This window comes from Engystomops pustulosus, chromosome 3 (genome assembly GCF_040894005.1).
Source record: "Engystomops pustulosus chromosome 3, aEngPut4.maternal, whole genome shotgun sequence".
NCBI lineage: Eukaryota > Metazoa > Chordata > Amphibia > Anura > Leptodactylidae > Engystomops > Engystomops pustulosus.
In genome coordinates, this window is record NC_092413.1 from 79,850,316 (window position 1) to 79,867,462 (window position 17,147).

The 17,147-nt window shown below is 37.8% G+C and overlaps 1 protein-coding gene across 1 annotated transcript in view; it reads right to left on the reverse strand.

The window, feature by feature from the left end:
- The window catches only part of KIF26B (kinesin family member 26B), a 214,700-nt gene that overhangs the window by 64,089 nt on the left and 133,464 nt on the right, over positions 1-17,147 (reverse strand). The window contains exon 5 of the mRNA XM_072141195.1: positions 9,811-9,994. Within this exon, the coding sequence (XP_071997296.1) occupies positions 9,811-9,994 (184 nt within the window). The remainder of the gene's footprint in view (positions 1-9,810; positions 9,995-17,147) is intronic.

Consider the following 17,147-nt stretch of genomic DNA (forward strand, 5'->3'; position numbering starts at 1 on the left):
TAGCAGGTTATATGCTAGGCTTATACCCGAGTCAATAGGTTTTCACAGGTTTTTGTGTAAAAGTTAGGTACCTCGGCTTATAGTCGGATCGGCTTATACTCGAAGGATGGAAGCCATGGATAACAAATATAAGAAGATTACCACAGTCATGGTGCCTGGATCTATGAGTAAGTGTACCTGGTTTATCATGCTTGATTTCATGGTAGGTTTCCTTTCATATATAATATATATTATAATTATGTAATATGTGAATATGTGGCTCTTTTTTAAGATTTCTGCACATCTTGAAAGATATATAATGGGCTTTATTGTTTATTAGACAGCAATGAGCACCCACAAATTAATAAAAATAATAAAATATACAAAAAAGCAAAAGAGCATTTTCACTTTTGTAGATACCAAAAGAGTCTTGGTTCTTGAAAAGTTGTATCGAATGGTATGCCTTAACTTCTTTTTATAAGATATTAATATAATCTACTGCGTATCAGGTTAAATAGATTGGATTATGATTGGAACAGCAATGGAATTTCTTCTGAACTTTTACTTTCATTTTAAAATAATGGAACAACCCCTTTGTTTTACAAATATTATAGCATAAACCAGTGATGGCGAACCTTTTAGAGCCTGAGTGCCCAAACGTCAACCAAAAGCCACTTATTTATAGCAAAGTGCCAGCACAGCAATTTAAGCAGTAATTTATTTCTCCTTGTTCTTTCAGTCGTTCAGCCTCCTAAAGACATCAATGCAGTTGAAGGGAGGAGGGCAAATTCGCCTATCATTGTAGGAAGATTCTGTAGGAAGATTCTTTGAGTTCTGTCTGGTGAACTTCATGCTGGGGTGATGGCCTGGGTGCCCACAGAGAGGGCTCCGAGTGCCGCCTCTGGCACCAGTGGCATAGGTTCACCATCACTGGCATAAACAGTATTACCACAGATTGGAATGAAAATCTCAGTGCTAGTACTAATGGCCTCAAGCTTTATACACGTATCTGATACCTGGTCCCCAAACCTTGGAAATGTAGCTACACAGCTACACAACTCTATTTCTTAGCTGAAAGTTTTTGTATTGCATAATGTGCAGACTATATGGTACTCCTTAAGGTACTGTACACTTTGCTACCTAATGCTGGTCCAGGTTACAGCCCTCATAATTGCTCATCAAGTTGTTAAAATACCTTCCTACATGTCATTCTCTTCTGTAATCCCTTCTCACCACTTCGCTAAGCCTGAGGGCTTCACAGCAGACACCTATTGACATTCCTGATCTCTTTCCTTGTTTACTTTTTTGTTCAAGAATGTCAACTAGTTATTCTAATTGTAAGGTACAAAAACATCATACAAGCAGGATATCTAACAACTGAATCAAGTGTCTAAATATTTTTATGGGGTACAGAATTCTATTCACCAGAATATTCACCACCTGTATAACCTTTGCATGAACTATGAGCACCCTAAAAAAGTATGTCCAACATATGCAATATTTTTTTTAGTTATAATAAAATCCATAAAATTAACATGAGCAACATGAGTAATCCGACACCATGTAAAAGCAGCCATTAAAATATGTTTATATTGCAGTCACACATTGCAGTTAAAACTGCATCCCAATCAGCTTTGAGGTGGTTTTAGGTGCAGTTTTGTTAATTTAACAGGTAAATGACATTTGTGGAATGAGTTCAAAATCAAATTCACCCATTCAGTTAATGTCTTTCATGTGGTAAATCAACAAAACTGCACGTAATAGCACCTAAAAATGCATTGCAATGCAGTTGTAACTGCAAGGTGAGATCGCACCCTCATATACCTTATTTTCCCATGTCTAATTTATACATCACAAAAGCCGAGAGTCACACATATTAGCAGCCACTAATGCAATAGAATACTTGGGCTTCAGTTAGATGTAAGCCTCAAAGATGACCAGTAGGTGTCATTAGTGGTTGACCCTAAGTACTGATGACTGTTTCCACCAATGTGTTGTGTTACTTGCATAAAGAAGTACTGGAATACAGAAGACATTTACCAAAATCCAGTTAAAGGTGTTAGCATATAATGATTTTTATCAGTCATTTGTACAGGACTGCTAAGTATTTCTGCAGGGTTAGTAAGCACTTTGCAAACATTTATATATATCATAAATAATGCAAAATAAATGTTGCAAGAAACAGCTGCCCAAATGTTGTATGTATACTACATATTGCCTACGCAATATTATGTGCTGAGCATTTGATCTCATTTACCTTGACTTGCTTTAGAAGGTAATTACATTATTACCGTAAATTAGCTTGTTCATGGATCAAAGGATTATAATCATGAGGCAGGAGCTGAGAAGCTGAACACTTCATTTGAGTGATACAACTGAATGAGTGAACTTATCAAGAGAAAAAGGAGAACAAAAATGTTTCTGTAAAGATGGACGGTATGGACTGCATGGCAGTGCCAGCCCTTCAGTGTTATAGTAGGACATCCTTTGTGCTTCAATCCTATATTCAAATGATTTATGGTTGAATTTCCAGATATAACAACAGTTGATGATGGATATGTCACTGAAAAGCACTAATTCCACAAAATAAAATTAACTTCCAATTGACCAATTGTGGGCATTTTTTTTCTATTTTTTTGTAACTTGTGCTTGTCTTTTCTTTAAACATACTGCGATCCCCAAGCAGGAGTAAAAGACAGATTTTACAGGGGAAACAACTTAACTCACCAGCACTGAACAAACCTGCAGAACTGTGCTGGATCTCAGAGAACACAGCATCTCTGCTAAACCAAATCCGTATCAACAATCACACAATCTCTGGGTCCAATTGCAGAGTAGCATCCCTGCCTGACATCGATCAGAATCAGGTTAAAGGGAAACATCAATATTTAACACTGCAGTTCTCCATAGAAAACATAGATTAATCATGAGCTAGGAACAGATAGAATGGTAATTTGGGCAGCTCCCCATTGGATTCTTCCTGCACAGCTTGGCTTGATGGACAAATCTCACTTGTACCCAAATAAGAAGTAGGAAGCTAAAGGGGCCTCCACCCATGTGAGAACTGCTTTACTATCCACACAGTGTTTAAGTGTTATAGATAGCTGTGAGTAATATGGAAGCCTGTGGTATTTCATGCCTGCAGGAATTTCATGAACCTCAAGGAAACTGAAGTGGTCAATGAATTAGGGGATTCACCTCATGCATGAGGTGAATAGATAAGGGAATACACCTCATGTATTTGGTCAATTAGTAAGGGAATACACCCCAAGTATGTGGTCAATCAATAAGGGAATACACCTCATGTATGTAGTCAATCAATAAGGGAATACTCATCATGTACAGGCAGTCCCCTACTTAAGAACACTCGACTTACATACAACCCCTAGTTACAAACGGACCTCTGGATATTGGTAATTTATTGTGCTTTAGTCCTAGGCTACAATAATCAGCTATAACAGTTATCAATGTTGTCTGTAATGAAGCTTTAGTGTTAATACTGATTCTTATGACAACCCAACATTTTTAAAATCCAATTGTCACAGAGACCAAAAAAGTTCTGGCTGGGATTACAATGATAAAATATACAGTTCCGACTTACATACAAATTCAACTTAAGAACAAACCTACAGACCCTATCTTGTATGTAACCCGGGGACTGCCTGTATATGGTCAAACAATAAGGGAATACTCATCATGTATATGGTCAATCTATAAGGGAATACACCTCGTGTATGTAGTCAATCAATAAGGGAATACACCACATGTATGTGGTCAATCAATAAGGGAATACACCTCATGTGTGTGGTCAATCAATAAGGGAATACACCTCATGTATGTTGTCAATCAATAAGGGAATACTCATCATGTGTGTGGTCAATCAATAAGGGAATAAACCTCATGTATGTGGTCAATCAATAAGGGAATACACCTCATGTATGTGGTCAATCAATAAGGGAATACTCCTCATGTATGTAGTCAATCAATAAGGGAATACACCACATGTATGTGGTCAATCAATAAGGGAATACTCCTGATGTATGTAGTCAATCAATAAGGGAATACACCACATGTGTGTGGTTAATCAATAAGGGAATACTCATCATGTATGTAGTCAATCAATAAGGGAATACACCACATGTGTGTGGTCAATCAATAAGGGAATACACCTCATGTATGTAGTCAATCAATAAGGGAATACACCTCATGTATGTAGTCAATCAATAAGGGAATACACCTCATGTGTTTGGTCAATCAATAAGGGAATACACCTCATGTATGTGGTCAATCAATAAGGGAATACACCTCATGTATGTGGTCAATCAATAAGGGAATACTCCTCATGTATGTAGTCAATCAATAAGGGAATACACCACATGTATGTGGTCAATCAATAAGGGAATACTCCTCATGTATGTAGTCAATCAATAAGGGAATACACCACATGTGTGTGGTTAATCAATAAGGGAATACTCATCATGTATGTAGTCAATCAATAAGGGAATACACCACATGTGTGTGGTTAATCAATAAGGGAATACACCTCATGTATGTAGTCAATCAATAAGGGAATACACCTCATGTATGTAGTCAATCAATAAGGGAATACACCTCATGTATGTAGTCAATCAATAAGGGAATACACCTCATGTATGTAGTCAATCAATAAGGGAATACACCTCATGTATGTGGTCAATCAATAAGGGAATACACCTCATGTATGTAGTCAATCAATAAGGGAATACACCTCATGTATGTAGTCAATCAATAAGGGAATACACCTCATGTGTTTGGTCAATCAATAAGGGAATACACCTCATGTATGTGGTCAATCAATAAGGGAATACACCTCATGTATGTAGTCAATCAATAAGGGAATACACCTCATGTATGTAGTCAATCAATAAGGGAATACACCTCATGTGTTTGGTCAATCAATAAGGGAATAAACCTCATGTATGTGGTCAATCAATAAGGGAATACACCACATGTGTGTGGTTAATCAATAAGGGAATACACCTCATGTATGTAGTCAATCAATAAGGGAATACACCTCATGTATGTGGTCAATCAATAAGGGAATACACCTTATGTATGTAGTCAATCAATAAGGGAATACACCTCATGTATGTAGTCAATCAATAAGGGAATACACCTCATGTGTTTGGTCAATCAATAAGGGAATAAACCTCATGTATGTGGTCAATCAATAAGGGAATACACCTCATGTATGTAGTCAATCAATAAAGGAATAAACCTCATGTATGTGGTCAATCAATAAGGGAATACACCTCATGTATGTAGTCAATCAATAAGGGAATACACCACATGTATGTGGTCAATCAATAAGGGAATACTCATGTATATTGTCAATCTATAAGGGAATACTCATCATGTATGTGGTCAATCAATAAGGGAATACTCATCATGTATATTGTCAATCTATAAGGGAATACTCATCATGTATGTGGTCAAACAATAAGGGAATACTCATCATGTATATTGTCAAACAATAAGGGAATACTCATCATGTATGTAGTCAATCAATAAGGGAATACATCACATGTATGTGGTTAGTGTATCAATATATCTGGAAAGGTTCCATCACCAAAGTTTTCTGGTTGGTGCCATAATTAAATATGTCTTAAAAATCTTCTATATAATTTCTTGAAAAATGTTTACCAGCCATACCATACAACAGACTAAGCTGCCTTTCCAAAAGTCAAAATTTCTAAATATCTAAATTTCATTAATTGCCAGGAAATATAATTTTGGACCATTTGCTTTCTTCTGAAACAAAATGGAACAGTTTAACTGGTAACTGGGCCATTGTAAAATCTGATTTACATGTAATAGTAGATCATTGATTTGTAAAGCGCTGCAGAACTTCATGGCGCTACATAAATAAAGATTATTATAATTCATAATTAAAGAAATGTGATTGGCTGTGGAAGTTATTTGAGAAGATAGCACAGCTCCTGGCACATCTAAAAAAGCTAACATTAAATTGCCGCCACTTAGCTTTGGGCAAGAACTGATGTATTTTACTTTTACTGGTCTGGGTTTGACATTATCAGACTGGGAAGGAATCCGTGGGCTTTAAGATGCCACTGTTTTCTTCTATTTCTTCTAAGAAGGAAAATCATGTCTAGACAATAGGACAGTGTTACCATTATAAGTGCAACCTCTTTCTTGATCCATCCAGCACATCTGCTTTACAAAATCATCTCCACAAATGATCAAGATGACTGCTTTCACTCTGGTCAGTTGCAGCCCATAAAGTTTTACTGAAATGATCAATCTGCTTTTACAGATGGCTAATAAACCATTCATATGCAAAGTGCAGACTGTTTAGCATTACCACGTTGTAAAGCTATAGCTTATAACAGGAATTCATGGCCATGTTAACAGGAAAATGCTGAATGTCTAAAAAATTCTTAACTACAAAAAGTGTGAATGCTATTACCGTAATTCCCTGGAGTAAACTAGCTATGGGGCAGATGCCTAATGGGGTTATGTTGGTTTAGGGTCGTTAGGGTTATCAATATTGTTTTTGGAGGTTTAATCCTATCAGAATAAGAAAGGGGCTCCTCTATTAGCCCAGTGCTGATTGCTATTCAATGAGCAAGTGGCAGAGGAGTCGAAAGGCTATGATGCTCACAAGTCACGAAATGATTAATGACGACTTGTTTCTAGGTCATAAATATATATATTATTACCTTGACTATTGATATATCTGACTATTGGTATATCTGAACATCTAGCACATGCAGGAATCCCTGAAAATATGACTTATGTTTCAGATGGTCTGGGTATTACTGAAAATATTTCCAGGTCACTCCTTGCTTTACATGGCTTGCGTGTGGAAGGGGCATTCTTTGACCAGCTTAGATGAGCTAAATATTGTAGCTAGAAAAATAACTGGGAACTGAGACGGTAACCTGTAATCCTATTCCCTCAGGCCATCTCATTCCATCACTCAGCCAGTGTTGAGGCATCTTCTAACAAAATGTTATGCATGACTAGGCAGTGCGGGCCATATTATAGCAGAAGGTAATTGGCTAGCATTCCCGGGTGGCAATTGGCAGCACCTGAGCCTGTGTGCCTCAAAGAAGTTGACTAGAAATCAATTGACTGTGGCCGTGAAAACCATTCTCAATGGCTAAATGATTTCAGGCCATAAAAACATGCAATGATAATAGAGGAGAAGAAAGGATAAGGTCATAAAACGAAATAGGGGAGTGGAAGAATATGACCTGTGGTTTAATCAATATTGTGCACTGGGTTGTTAGTCAAAGTGGGAATATCTTACAAAGTGATGCATTAGGAATGGCTTCAAAAACCCATGATGGGGTAATCTATCTTAGCTCCTTGTAAATTGGGGAAGACTACAGTTATATAAGAGCATATACTGTATCAGGAAACATATATGAACTGATTATTTTTGTATTTACCGTATTAAAAAAAAATTGATTGAAATCATGAAGAAATAAAGTAATTCAAGCAGAACATGAAAATATGGCTAAGTTTGTCACATTGTTACATATGATTTTTTAGGAGACTGCAGACTCATCTTATTTAGAATGGCAGTATCTCTGTGCTGGTGTAAATATAAGCTAAATTATACTTCAGTTTCTGACATAAATCATAGTAAGGGTGATGCCATTTGAACGCGTTTTTGGCCCATTTTTAAGCAGTCCGTCAAAAAACGCATGCGTTTTTTGAAAACATGCGTTTTTGTCCAGTTTGAATTAAGATAATTGGTCAAACCTGTCGGATGCGTTTTCAAAAATTGCCTCGAGTATAAGCCTAGGAAGTTAGGAAATGCAGAAACTATTCTTTAATAAAATGTCCAGCAGCAGAGCCCCCATAATAAATTAATATCCAGCAGCAGAGCCTCCCTTAAAAATAATAAAGTTTGTACTCACCTCTGGATTCCTCCTCTTCTCTCCACAGCGCAGGTGGAGGCATTGTCTATGCACTTTGCCCGTGGACACACACTACGACATAAGCTGGCGACAACACGATAATGCATACGCGGGCAAAGAGCAAAGACTTGCCTCTGCCCGCACTGCTGGGAAACCAGGGCTTTGTGGAAAGGCAAGCTGTGAGGAGAAGAGTATGTCGGGGGTGAGCGCCGGAGGTAGGTACTACGTTTTTTTTTTAATATACTTAAGTATGAGCCGAATACAAAAACTTGGCTTATACTCGAGTAACTACGGTAATTACAATACTAAGCACAACCCATGGTCAGGAGAGGAGCTGTTTTTAAAAGTAAGACGCCATGTTTTTAAACCTCTCAACAACCCCTTCAAACCCCCTGTAATGATTATATTATTCTAGGCTAGATCCAGGAGATGTGAATAAGTTCAGGGTTTTAGTCAGCACAGCATGTTCTCCTGGTTTCCGCTAGATCACATAAATCTGCCTATATTTATCCATTGACACAATTTCATTTTACTATGTACACACATCTTTATTCTGATATATGAATATACGATGTATAAATATGGCAGGGAATCGCAGCCAAGTGTCTTGGATAATCATTAACTGCCATTTACCTGGATAAATTATCTGACTGTCATTTTTTTATACTTACTCATGTGTGAAATCCTTTATTTGTTAACTTCACTTCAATCCAATAACTAAGTGCCAAGGTTAACAATAACTTAAGCGGGCGTTAACGTTACAGGTAGACAGCGTAAATAACTGAGCTGAATACGCTGCAGATTGTTATTCCAGGTGTTTGATAAATGTCAAATCACAAACCTGGATCCATGCTTTAGCGATTATTTGAAATCATGCCGAACACAATATTAACCCTCCCTGGTCTAAACACAACACATATACAGTAATTTTACCCATCCTGTGAACTTTTTATACATGTTTATAAACGGTCACCAGAACTGTACCCCTCACACCTTTAGTACTTGCTGGTAAAGGGTTGAATTCCCTCCCCATATCACCTAACATTATCTGCCACCGAGGCACTGTACCTTAATTACAGCCATTTTTCTTATATGCAAATGAGTAGAAATGAGGCAAATTCTGAGAGAAGAGTCACATTTTCTCCGGGGTGCCAGTGAACCCTGCCTCCTTCTTTTGATTGACAGTTCAATGTCTCTTCAAATCCCAGCCTGAGCAGGCAGGAAGTCCTTTCATGGTGAATTAAACCACTACAGAAATGTCACCATTTCAAAGACCACGTGATGGGTGTGGCCTAGCAGAAGTCGGCGGAGCCAAGTACAAGTGGTTGGAGCTAACATATACAGGCGGAAAAAGTTTGTGAAACAATTTTACTGATCTACACAATACAGTTAACCCTTGGTGCTAAAAGGTTCATTGTATGTGAGGGATGTCCAACGGGGACAAGAAATTTTAAAAAAGCCTTAGGACTTTTGGCTATGATCCAAGGAAAATTAATGTTTCAGTAAAGAACAGCATAAAAACAATAAGTGTGTGTGTCATCAAACTCTTCATCTTGCTTAACAAAATAACTCACACCATATGGGGCCGCATATCGGTCCTCATTGACATCATTGGCGCCTGGCCTGGACGTGTCCTATATTTGGCAGCGTTATGGTGCCACCGCTTGCTTCTCTATGGAGAGGTGCTGCTCTTCCTCTCCAGTGTGCAGCTGGTTGTTCACTCTGGCTATGGACTTTCTGGGGAAAAATATGCTTGGTTTCTGGATGTTGAAACCTGTCATCATATTGATAGGAACCTGTCATCATGTTGATAGGTCATAACATGATAACTATATAACTTTCAATTTTCTTATTGTAAAAAATATTTGTTTTTATTTGTACATTAATGTTAATTCTTCCTTACCTTCCCCAGTCCAGGAGTATCTTTCACTTTGTTGACTGCTCTCAGTAAACATGGTGGTGCAGGTGGAGGACAAGTCTGTAGAATACCACAGAAGCTAGTTGAGAAAAGTGGGGGCTCTGACACCAAGGAAGGTGTTGTCCTTTGTTTCTTCTTTTTAGATGACAAATTTAACTTCTGAGCAGCCCTGTAACAAGCAACATAAAATGTAATCAAAAAGTTATTTACTTTACTCCTCGCAGTTGACCATAGACATAAAATTGCGTTCAATAGCTATCAGTTCTAACATAACATTAAAGGGTATCTGTCAGATGATTTTAATTGACTGGTGAAGAATTCTTTGTCACAGTTCAATACATCCTTCTTACTGATAAAGTCTACTTTAATCAATTATGCTAATTCAGTGCCCAAACTTCAAACAAAAACCTCTTATTTATTGCAAAGCAGTAATGTATTTCTCCTTGTTCATTGACAACTTTCAATCCTTCAGCCTCCCAAGGACACCAACGCAGTTGAAAGAAGGAGGGCAAATTCATCTATCATTGTAGGAAGATTCTGCAGGCAGATTCTTTGAGTTCTGTCTGGTGAACTTCCTTCTGGGGTGATGGCCTGGGTGCCCACAGAAAGGGCTCAGAGTGCCGCCTCTGGCACTCGTGCCATAGGTTCGCCACCACTGGCATAGACCAACTCTCAGAATGAAAAGAGCATGCACAAACTCTCACCTGGGAGCAATATGACCTGAGGGGGGTCTTGGGCATGGCTAGGAAGAGAGAAGAACCTTCCTGTGAAGTGTACATTATCTGCTCTTGGAATACAGTGACTTACCATCACTGTATGACTCACATGGGGACTAGCTTGTTCACAGATTTTGCTAAAATTTGTGGTCATATGCTGAATACAGTCTAAAACTCATAGTTGGCCAGTGCTGGATCTTTGGTGAACTAAAGGCTCATGGTAAATACTATTATAGTAACCTGTGTGCCAATGATAGCATACATATGATGATGATAACAATAACAATGTAATCACCCGCTTCAAGGTTTCTTGATGGGATTTATTTATATGCTCAAATTTCAATGTAGCAGGTAACTTGCTTTGTGCCAAATTGTTTGACATTTACTTGCAAAGTCAGAGACAATAAAGAAACTTAATAAGTCATACAGTAGTTTTACTTGGAAATCCATAGGCATTTTGTCATTTCTTAACAGCATTAACCTTTGGTCTGACATTTAGAACATGATATCTCTGACTGTACCTTTGCAACTTACAGCACATATCTACCATTGTGGGTCAAAAAAATGTAATTCATGTTCAGAACTACAATCCCAGCCAATTCTTCCCAGCTACGGCTGGCTGACAATGGTGTATTTTAACTTACAGCCCTAAAATCAACTGAAAGATTTTTTTTTATATTTTACAGACAATTATGGACTATATAAGGTAATTAGAGAAATGGTGGATTATGAGGGCGGTTCAATAAGTACCCGTGTATGAGGACAAAGGGCATTCCTGAGGGAAGTTGGTGTTATCATAGTGTGCTACCATCTATAAAACAATGGCAAAACAAATTGCAGACGGATTGATAGGTTAGTTTGGATATGGCAGCCATTTGAGTAAGACATGTTTCGTGATTTTCGCGAAGAAGGAAAAAGAGCAGTATCGTTCGGTAATTCGCTTTTTGTTTTTGGATGGGAAAAAATGTGAGGAGATTAAAAAAAAGTTGGATGCTGTTTATGAGGACACTTCGCCATCTATGACCACAGTTAGGTATTGGTTCAATGAATTTAGATGTGGGCGAACATCCGTTTTTGATGAGGAGTGGCCAGAACGCCCGGCAGACGTGGTTACCGACGAAATTATTCAAAAAGTCAACGAGATGACAATGCACAAAGTAGCAGAGGCTGTAGGTGTGTCGACTGGAATGGCAATTAATATTTTACATGATAAGTTGGCAATGAACAAATCATCGGCCCGAGGGGTGCCGCAATTGCTCACAGAGACTGTGAACTTCGATGAAGTGTTTGGAGCAATTTAAGCGAGATCCGAAGGAGTTTTTGCTTCGAGTTGGATTTTTTAGAAAAAGGAATAAGATCACTGGACAATACTACAGTGAGTTATTGGACCGCTTCGACAAAAAAAATTGAACAAAACTTGCCAAATCGGTTTTATTTGTGAAATCAATATTAATAACCATAATTAGAGCAATGGTGGCAAATTCAGGAAGGTTGATAAATATTAATATATTGTATAATACTTATATCATACTATAACACTTTACAGAATTTAAAAGGACCCAGTCACCAGAAATTGACCTAGCACCAGAGGTCGCATTAACGCCTGACCACGCGTCATAGACGCGTGATGAGGCGCCATTACCCCCCCAAAATAATTGCCATGCCTAAAGTTACGCTTGGCAATTATTCACTGTAGCGCGCAGGCTGAGCGGTTCAGCGCGCGCTGCAAATGAGGGAAATGCGGGATCACTTGCGCTGTGATCCCTCATTTGAAGCGTGCGCTGAACCGCTCAGCCTGCGCGCTACAGAGAGACCTGGAGTGAGAGCACCAGCCCGGGGGGAGACACGTGGGCCGCGAAGAAGCGAGCGTGTGCTGTGCGGCGAGCGAGCGTGTGCTGTGCGGCGAGCCTGTGCTGTGCTGTGAGTCGAGCGTGTGCTGTGCTGTGAGCGGCGAGCGAGCGTGTGCTGTGCTGTGTGTGCGGTGTATAACCAAAAATTTCATACTCCTCCTCGGGTAAAAATACTCCTCAAAAATGGTGAGAGGAGTATTTTTACCCTCCTGGAAAAATGTTAGTGCGACCTCTGCCTAGCACTCCACTATCTGTATGTTGTGAAGAATATTAACACCTTTCAGATCATGTTTCTTTCATGGCCCAAAGTGGCATCATGCTAAAAATCTACTTTAAAGTGAGATGTAAATTGGTTGCATAAAGTCACAGAGTACTCAGCACTAAAGTCAAGCCTTCCCTGCCTGAGACATTCCACTCTGCTGCATCAAGAAACATCACTATCCAGCCCTCCAGAAGACTGGTGCATTTTCACAATCACAGTAGAGAGGGCGTGTGGAGAGAGGGAGAGCTTGACTTTAGCACTAAACTCTGCATCTTTTGATTTTATAATACCAATTTACAACTCACCTCAAAATTAATTTTATGGATGATTCCACCACACCAGGCCATGAAAGAAACATGATCAGATCTGCTTGACAACAAACTGGCAGTTGTTTACAAGGTCAATTTCTGCTGACAGGTTCCCTTTAAATGCAACGGGTCATCACTACTTGCTTTTCAGTCATTTATTCCCACAGTTTTCTTTTCTTCGCAGAACACTGCCCTAATTGCACTGCTTTGACGTACTGCCAACAGTCTACCATCTTCTTGGGACACATCACCACCCTGGACAACCAAAGTAGGTTTGTGTATGTCTTATTAGACACTTCCCTCTGTGAACCCTTGCTGCTGATATTTACATTTCTCATTAGCAGGGCTTACTTAGGATCATTTGCAAGTATTTTATTGTTCCTATTGTGTAAGCATGTATTGGACCTTCACTTAGTCACATGGCTTTTGTATAGCCTTTGATATAGTCATACACATTTCCTTTTAGTTGGACAACTTAGGAATTTGCATGCATTGTGTTATTTGCTTGTTTTAAATGTTTTTATTGTTTTAACCCCCTGTAGTGTTTGTTTCTATTTGTTGTATAATCTACATCTCGTGTTTATTTATGGTGCGTGCCTTTTGTTCTGTTCTATAAATTTGGTTCTTTTCTAGAGTTATAATTCAACTGCACCCTAGATGTAAATTTTTAAATTGTGCTTGCCATTTTGTGTCTCTCCATAGTCTATCATCTTTTATTTTCTATAACTGATGTGGTAACCCAACAAACATACAGTGTCCTTGCTTGTCAGATGATCATTTGCACATTTGCACCTTGGCCAACTATTTTAAGAACAAATTACCCCAATAATAGTACTATGTAATGAATAATTGCTACAATGAAGAGTGGGAAAGATTATTCTGTAGAAACTGATTATCACACAAGACCAATGTGTCCCTTTGAGTCATTCACAAATGACACATCCATCCCCATCCTTACACCAGACCCAACTTTACTGGTGTCTGTGTCCCCTATATTTCTATATCTGAGCTCTATATATCTGAATAATCTACCTAATTTTGTTGCTAAATAAAAAAATGAGATGACTACACTTCTTGCATGTCAAAGAATTATATATTGAAGAAATTAACTTTGGTCTCTCTAGTGAAATCGCTTTATACAGTTATCATTAGTGTGGCGCTCCATTAGAAGCAAGTACATATGTTTGTAAGTAACTTTAATCAAATCGGGGCCAGGCATTTGCCAATTACCGGCCAGGTTGCTTGGTTACACACTCAGCAACACTAAGCAAACAGCTTCTTCCAGTTCATATGCACCGAAAACTGACTGTCAAGAGACCAATAAACTGAGGGATCCTATGCCGTACCTGGATCACAATGCCTTCATTCCTGCTTGCAGGGATTTTCTAGAAAGTCTCTGACGACTTTAGAAACCTTGATAAAATGTCTTGCAGCACACTGCATTGGCACTTGCATGAAAGGCTTGATTCTAAAGTGCTGTCATGCATATTTCATGAAGTTATGAAATTAAATTTCTTCTTCAGCACTAATGGGAACAAATAATTACAGATGCTGAACGTACAATGAGATAAAGCACACCAGAAAGGTGGAGGGATGCGTTCACATGGGCTGCACAGAAAATAATTCCATGAATTAAATTGACAGTATTTTCTGGATGTAAATATAGTGTCAACTTGTATTGTTTGTGAAAAAGATGTCTAGAATACTATATATGCAAACCATATGAAAAGTGTTATGTACCTGTCCTATTCATGATTTAAGGGAAACAGATTATAACACTAAAATTTCCTCACTGTTAATTTGCTTCACAAAGCATATTCAATAAATTTTCAAGTCTTCTTATAACATGAGCTTTTTATTGTGATTGAAATAATTTTCCCTGTCCTACTATGTATTGGGCATCCAATAATTATCACAATAATCAGCACAGCCTAGGGAGAAAGTAGAATTTTTTTTAAGACTAATTGTTGACTATTTTTTTCTCAAATATATAGCTTGTATAAACCATAAGCACAGCCTGCACGACAAAGGATCGCTGATGACCAAAAAGCATTATAAGGCTGCCATCATTGTCTCTTTCCATATATACAGGCAGTCCCTGGGTTACGTACAGGATAGGTTCTGTAGGTTTGTTCTTAAGTTGAGTTTGTATGTAAGCCAGAAGTGAATACTTTATCATTTTAACCCCAGATAATATTTTTTATGGTCTCAATTTGATGACAATTGGATTTTAAAAGTGTTGATTTGTGATAAGAACCAGGATTAACAATAAAGCTTCATTGCAGACACATTTGATAACGGTTACAGCTGTTTATTGTAGCCCAAGACTAAAGTACAGTAAATTACCAATTACAAGAGGTCTGTTTGTAACTAGTGGTCGTCCGTAAGTCGGTTGTTCTTAAGTAGGGGACCATCTGTATATATATATTTTATCAACTGTACCATGTAACACTAATTTTAAAAGGATTTAAGAGGTAATTATTTTGATTTAAGGATGCTGGAAAATATTTTTTCTTTTTCTGCTAATCTAGAGTAAATGTAACTCAAGATCAAGAAATGAATGCATTGTCTACTACAGATGTATATTATTAAATGACTATTAGGCTAATTTAAAAATATATTTTTGTTACTATACATAAAAAATATGGCATTGTCATAACTAAAGTAGAAGATATAATATTATTTTCACCCAGGTTTATTGGAAGCCTAGCCAGATGGCGGTGCACCAGAGAAGGCATCTCTACAGCATCCAAAATCTAATTTATAATATAAGGTCAAGATAAATCTTCTATAAAATTGCTCTATACACGGGGGAATAGAGGTCTGTGAGACATAGGAAAGCTGACACAAACTTCTGCTATCAGTCACAATGACCAATGCCTTTAGGTGCTAGTGTCACATTAATTTCATCTGATACAAATGAGTTCATTCAACATGACCGAGAGATATCTGCAACACAAGGAGCAAATATACTACAGATACAAGGCATATAATGCTGCAGTTAAAAGAGGTCCTGTAGCTTTAGATCAAAGAAGAGTCCAGTCGAGAAGACTTTACTAATATTATACTCACATGATGACTAGTCCATCTTTGCAGACATCTTAGGCCATTTCCTCGCTGCATTTTTGTAAGATATTTTACAGCAGGTGCTTCAAAATATACAATTTTTGTCCCATGTGTGCAAAAAGTAAAAGTCCACAGTTTTGTTCAGAGCATCATATTTCCCAAGATATATAAGGATGATGTATTTGTTAAGACTCAAGACTCCACATGGAATGTCCTCCTGAAGCTATTATCTCTAGATCATAGAACTGAACACCATCCGCTATCAGATTGAATTAATGTGAGCAGCCAGGGTTGTTCTATACTAGAAACCAGCAGACTATCACTGCACTTCCTTTTGAGATCATGGGAAGAGTCTGAATGGAAAGCACAGACACAAGAATTAAGTATATCCCTTCCATTTATCTTATCCTCTTCTGTAATAAAAAATGTATAACTATCCTTTCTATTTTTTTATCTATCTATTCTATTTATACATCTCTATGGATTTATCTACAAAATCCAGTCTATTTATCCATCTATCTTTCCTGCTACCCTGAAAGAAGCTGGTGCATATGTGTACATGACTGAATTTGATGTATATATATAATATATATATATATATACAAAAATGCTATAAATCTTCAAAATCTATATATATACAGGCGGTCCCCGGATTACGTACAAGATAGGGTCCAGAGGTTTGCTCTTAAGTTGAATTTGTATGTAAGTCGAAACTGTATATTTTATAATTGTAGATCCAGAAAAAAAAATTTGGCTCAAGTGACAATTGGAGTTTAAACATTTTTTTGCTGTAATGGGACCAAGGATTATCAATAACGCTTCATTACAGACACCTTACAACTGATTATTGCAGCCTGGGACTATAGTAAAGCATTCAGAAAGCTTCACCAGAGTTCAGAGGGGTCTGTCTGTAACTATGGGTTGTCTGTAAGTCAGGTGTCATTAAGTAGGGGACCGTCTGTATATATATTACGGTCACATCATAGCATATAGGAGAAGAGCATAGCTCTTAAATAGAGTAAATTCCTAATTACTCTTAAAGAAATTGTAAAGCTTGATGAGAAGATGATTCATGAATGTGACTTATAAACCTTTCACTTCTCTAGTCATCACATTTTGT